Source organism: Hylobates moloch, unplaced genomic scaffold (genome assembly GCF_009828535.3).
Source record: "Hylobates moloch isolate HMO894 unplaced genomic scaffold, HMol_V3 SCAFFOLD_5, whole genome shotgun sequence".
Taxonomy (NCBI): Eukaryota; Metazoa; Chordata; class Mammalia; order Primates; family Hylobatidae; genus Hylobates; species Hylobates moloch.
The window spans coordinates 39,992,094-39,998,584 of record NW_026652280.1 but is presented as its reverse complement, the minus strand read 5'-3'; the positions used below and the strand labels follow the sequence as shown (position 1 = coordinate 39,998,584).

The window sequence follows — 6,491 nt, the reverse complement described above, 5'->3', positions numbered from 1 at the left end:
CTAGGTGTGGGATCAAGGGTAGCATCCTTCGCCTTCCTATGCCCTAATTTTTTTATCTATAAAAGGGGAATAGTAATAGTTTTTCTTTTATAGAGTTTTCCATGAGGCATATAACGTGATAAATATTAACTTCTGTCATTATTCATATAACTAGGTAAAGATGGTGAGATCTTTGTCCCTAGAACACAGATAACTGGATCAAGGCTACTCTTCCTGGAAACCTCATGTATGCCACCTGCCCAACCATTTCAATGGACATATTATGAAGACTACATAGGAGACTTTGATTTGGACTTTCCTAAATGGTTAGTTTAGGTTTTGATCTAAACATTTTGATGTTCATGCATGTAGAAGCAAAAGTAAGTGGCCTATTTTAAATACTGGTCAAAGCCTTTTTTATTATTCTTAAAAAAAAAAAAAAACCCTCATGACATTAAATTTCTTCAAATCTACATATAAAAGTAGTGACCGCTCTCTCATAGATAAATATAAAAGTCCAAGATGTAAATGCATTAGCTAAAATAAGTATTTGATCCTTTCAACCAAAGCCCATTTTCCCTTCCATCCAGAAAGCCTTGAAGTGTCAGTATTACACTACTTGCAGATTTCTATGTAGGCAGGGGATAAATAGTCTGCTTCTGTAATTAATAACTATTAAAGCTGTTTGACTGATCATATCTTTGGGCTCCTGAAATCTCTTCTGTGCAGGTGTGCATTAATGGAATTCATTAAATTCATATATTTCAACAGATAGTAATTTACGATCTTTTATAAGATCTGTCAGGAGGCGCAGCAGGAGATACAGGACTGTCTCAGGGCATTACAGAGAAAACCGGGCTCCCTCCCTCAGAAATGGCTCGCCTTTGAGTACTAAATACGAATGTCAGTGCAATAGGTAGTCACATTATGTGCGTTCTATGACATTTGCTATCTGAAAGTATGTAAGATAAGCTTTTCATCACTGGCGAAACTCTGAACAGGGCTGAACGATTTTCAGAGACACTGAAGGAAAAGTGTGTGGGAGTTCTAACCACTTTATATTTGCCATAAAAAAGGAGAACTTGGGAACAGACCAAGACTCTGGGAAAGTAATGAGTTTTCCCAGGGATGAGTCATCCTCCCAAGCTCACTAAATGGGGCAGCCTCTCCATTCTGACCAGTGCTTTCAAGGGAAATAGAAATCAGCGTTGACTTCTGTCATGTCCCACCCTCGGCTCAGCCCAAAGAGAACTGCTGTCCTATCAGAGACAGGGTGTCCCTTGGGCATGGCCAAGTTTCTGAATGGGCAAAGCCATCAGCCACTTTCCTCAGGGGATCCCAGGATGGCAGGGCCACATTTAGGAGGTCAAATGCTACTAGAGGGACTTTCATAATTAATTTAAAACTGAAAACAAGCCTGAGAGAACCAGTAAAGGTATTATGTAATTATCAGCTAACATCTAAGGGGATGATTAGAGGTAAATGAGAGGCAATGCGAGGTAGGAAGTTGTCCTGAGCCACCAGGGACAGGATGAAGAGAATGAGTTGGGAAAATTAAAAAGTAACAACCTTAAAAGGTCCCTTTCATATTTTATAAATGGAGTAAAATGTTCTTCAGTGGTTTTGAAAGGGGAAGAGGGTTGAGTTGAAGTCAAAGTCGATATTGCAATGAATGCTCCTGTTTATGCAATGCTCTTACCATTCAAAGAATTCTTAGAACAGTTAGATGAGGTTGGCAGGCCCCCTTTTAAAGGAGATAACTGAGCCCTATCCCTATTCTTAAGCTAATTTATGTCTTCCACGGTACAGTTGTGGTTTTCTGAGTTTATCCTATTCTGGAGTTTCCTAAGGAAATACAGACAGAGGCATCTGCTTTCAGGGACCATCTAAAAAATCACCAACACCAGGACCACCGGCCAGATCCAAAATGTGAGAATGTGAGAGCCCTCACCAGGTGGGGCAGGGGGGGTATGTTTTCTTTTATTTTGTTTTGCTTGTCTTTGGTCAAAAATATATATATTTTAATGTATTATATGGGCATATATACACATACGTATATTATGTATATATATAATGTGTATATATCTTATGGACAATATTTACTACATGGTTAATTAGGAAAGTCATTTACCTTTTCAAATGCATCATTTTCTAAACGAAACTACCACAGAGCTATCTGTAGATTATCCATCCCAACACATTTCTGGTCTAAATCATTAAACATGAGACTGTTTGAAATATAACTTTTGCACAAATATGGAATAGATCTATGACGTAGAGCTAAGCAAACTAATATACTCATATTCTGGCTAGGTGATCATCAGAATATGGGTATATTAGTTTGGTTAGCTCTAGTTGTAGATCTATTAGATAGATCCTTCTGTTTTTTGAATTGTATATTATCTTTTAAATTGAGGTATAATTTACATCCAATAAAATACAGTGTACGGTTCAATTAAGTATATAGTTCAGTGAATTTTGAGAAATGTATACACCCACATAATCAGTCCCCAATGAAGATATATAATGTATTCATCACCCTAGAGCATTCCCTTCCCACCCTTTACCGTTATATCCCACTCCAAACCATCTCTGAGGCAACTGCTGCTTTGATTTCCGTAATGTCATATAAAGAGAACCATAAAGTATGTTCTATGTTCTCTTTTATGTCTGGCTTCTTTCACACAACATAACATTTCTGAATCCATGTTAGGCTATGTATCAGAAGCTTGTTCCTTTTTTTCATCAAAGAGTACATATTGCATTGTCATACCACAACTTGGAACTATTCACTGGTTCATGAATATTTGCAATTTTTTTATGTTTGGTTATGAACAAAACTGCAATCAACATTCTTATATATAAATGTTTTTGTGGGCATGTTTTCATTTCTCTTGTGTAAATACATAAGACAGGAATCTCTAGGCCATATGATAACTATAGGTTTAATTTTATAAGAAACTGACAAATTGTTGTCCAAAGTGGTTGTACCTTTTTAAATGGACACTTGATAGTCACATATGTTTATGGTGTACAGAGTGATATTTTGATATATATAATGTGTAATGATCAAATTAGAGTAATTAGCATATCCCCCACCTAAAACATTTATCTTTTCTAGGTGTTAGGAACACTCAAAATCCTCTCTTCCTAACTATTAAAATTACATATACAAAAGAAATTAGACAAGCGTGGCAGCATGTGCCTGTAGTCCCAGCTACTCGGGAGGCTGAGGCAGGAGAATTGTTTGAACCTGGGAGGCGGAGGTTGCAGTCTGGTGACAGATGAGATCTGTCCTACAGGAAAAAATATATATATATATATATATATATATATATATATATATATATAAAAAAATTGTTAGAAGACTAGAACTTATTTCTCCTGTCTAGCTGAAATTTTGTTTCCATTAACCAACCTCTCCATATCTCCTGACCCAACCCTTCCCAGCTTTTAATAACCATCATTCTAGACTCTGGGCCAGGCACAATAGATCATGCTTGTAATCCCAGCACTTTGGGAGGCTGAGGCAGGTGGATAACAAGGTCAGGAGTTCGAGACCAGCCTGGCCAGCATGGTGAAACCCCGTCTCTACTAAAAATACAAAAATTAGCCAGACATGGTGGAGGGCGCCTGTAATCCCAGCTACCCGGGAGGCTGAGGCAGGAAAACTGCTTGAACCTGGGAGGCGGAGGTTGCAGTGAGCCGAGATTGCGCCACTGCACTCCAGCCTGGGTGCCAGAGTGAGACTCTGTCTCAAAAAATAAATAAATAAATAACCATTATTCTAGACTCTACTTCTATGAAATCAACTTTTTAAGCTCCTGTATGTGAGGGAAAACGTGATATTTACCTTTCTGTGCCTGAATTATTTTACTTAACATAATATCTTCCATGCTCATCCATATTGCTGCAAATGACTGAATTTCATTCTTTTGTATGACTAAATAGTATTCCATCGTGTACATATTACCACATTTTCTTTATCTATTCCTCTGCTGATGAACACTTAGTTTGATTCCGTATCTTGGCTAAAACTATGGAATACTTTATAAATTTGTGTGTCATCCTTGGACAGTGGCCATACTAATCTTTTCTGTATTTTTCTTTTTTTTTTTGAGATGGTGTCTCACTCTGTTGCCCAGGCTGGAGTGCAGTGGCGCAATCTTGGCTCACTGCAACCTCTGCCTCCCAGGTACAAGCGATCCTCCTGCCTCAGCTTCCTGAGTAGCTGGGATTACAGGTGCACACTACCACACCTGGCACTTTTTTTATTTTTAGTAGAGATGGGGTTTCACCATGTTGGTCAGGTTGGTCTTGAACTCCTGACCTCGTGATCCACCTGCCTCGGCCTCCCAAAGTGCTGGGATTACAGGCCTGAGCCACTGTGCCCAGCCTTCTGTATTGTTTTTTTTGTTGTTGTTAGTTTTTTTCTTTTTTATCCAAAATGCATTTATTGAGATGGTTTCCCACTCATCTTGATTCAGAGTGATTTTAGTGCTGCTTCCTCCTGAAGGAACATCCTTCTGTAAGCCTTGCTTTTCCTCCTGTAGGCTGGCAGAGGACAGTGGAGTAGCCAACACACAAAACTACCGTTTGTGCATGGCTAAAGACTGTGGTGATTTTATAGCATCCTGGGCATTTCACATCCATGACGTAGGAATTGGGGCTCTGCACTAGGTGTTTCTTCTTGTGTTTCCTCTTCTCCTCTTCTGAAGAGGGATGAAGGAGATCCTTTGTGAGAGGCATGTTCTCGTGTAGGTAGGTCGTCACTGCTGGAAAGGTTCTGTATTGTTTTATTTTCAGTATATGTGCTGCTGAAGTAAGCACTAACCTTTTTATTGCCTTCATCATATTTTCAAATACTTCCAGGAATTAATATTACAGGCAAGATTAATCAGTGTTAACTACTGATAGTAGAATAATGATTCAATTTAAATCTTTCAAATAGTAATTTGCCAAATAAATATTCAGGATATCTTGTAATAGCTGAGTTTACAAAGAAAAGTAAGACATAGTCCTTGCTCTTGAGAAACTTATGATGTATTAAGAAAAACTAGAAGCCAATATGGTAAATGATAATGAATGTGCATAAACCAGTGTGGGGATATAAGGCGGTTACAAAGATCTTCACAAGGCTCAAGCTGGGCTTCAGAGTCCTGAGGACATCTGAGCCTTGAAGAGGTCTTTAACTCACTCAACATGTATTCATTAGGTGCCAATTATGTTCAGATGCTCAGTAAATGGAATTGCATTTTGTAAGGAGGGAGACTCAAGGTCAAAGCAGGAAGATTGTATCCAATCTGGAGCCAGCAAATTGACAGGGAGAGAGAAGGGAATCAATAATTGCTTCACACCTATTGTCTACTGGGTGCTTAATCTCTCAGCAAGCCTAGTTCAAGATTTTTATTCCCACATTACAGATGACAAACCTGAGTTTCAGAGAGGTTACTCTGCTTGCCCAGGTTCATAGAGCATGCACGACGCAGAGCTGGAGTGTCAATGCATCTGGTGTCATTGCAGAGTGCACTCCCAGGGCAGCTGCCTTTTTGTACAGGCATAGAAACAGAGTAAAAGAAGATGAAGAGAGAATGAGGGAGGCCATCAATGGCAATGTGATTTTAGTGGCTGAGGTTACGTTATGCGTTAGCTAGAAATGGAAACCACAGGGGCCTTGAGACAGAATGTAAAGAGCATTGGCTTTAAAATCAGAATTGCCTGAGTTCATATCCTGACTCATTCACTGAGTAGCTTGACCTTCGTTGACTATAAGCTTAAACAGAGGTCATCAGGGATAATAATATCCATTGCAGCATTGTATACCAACGTCTAGTGTTTATTTTAAGTAAATATAACACTTAGTACTTGCTTGGCCAATATTACTTCAACTTTCTGTTTTGCTCATCAAAGGAACAGCTATTTCATAATGTTGTAGAGCAGAAAGAAAATTCATATGTGTCAAATAAAAAGTAGTTATATTTATTTAAATAATGATCACATCATTGGCCAAATTCTAAATGCAAGGAATTCATAGCACTGGCTTTTGTCCTGTGTGGACTCTGTCTTGCTTCTTCTCCTGCATTTTTGTGTTGCTTTTTTTTGGACATTGTGACAGCATTCTAAATCCAAAAGCCCATCCACATCCACCCATCACCTCCTTTTATAATGCTTATTGGTTTGGGTTTCAAGATATCTTTCATGAGCCATACTTACATTACCTATGAAATTTCCTATAATTGCATGTAGATCACTGTTTCTTATTATTTTGCATGAAGTTTAGCTGACTCGAACCTGCTTTAGAAATGTACATTTACTCCCAAATTCACTTGCTTTGCAATGCTTGAGATGGGTTGACCTAAAAACCTTGGCTACAATTGAGAGCACCTGCCAGTTCCACAGGCGCAATAATCAGAAGTGGTTTCTGACACTGAGCAATGCTGTGGTCACACAGGGACTACCTGGAACATTGAGACAATTACCTTAAGATCAAGGCCCCTAAACCAAAAGAAGAG

At 38.7% G+C, this 6,491-nt stretch overlaps 1 protein-coding gene and 1 pseudogene across 1 annotated transcript; both read right to left on the bottom strand.

The window, feature by feature from the left end:
* Positions 1–4,012: 4,012 nt before the first annotated feature.
* LOC116470004 (U6 spliceosomal RNA) lies at positions 4,013–4,111 on the bottom strand (annotated as a pseudogene).
* A 362-nt stretch (positions 4,112–4,473) lies between these two features.
* LOC116468591 (small ribosomal subunit protein eS27-like) lies at positions 4,474–4,728 on the bottom strand. The gene has a single exon (XM_032152427.2). It carries the CDS (start codon positions 4,726–4,728, stop codon positions 4,474–4,476), a length of 255 nt encoding a protein of 84 aa, XP_032008318.1.
* Positions 4,729–6,491: the final 1,763 nt, after the last annotated feature.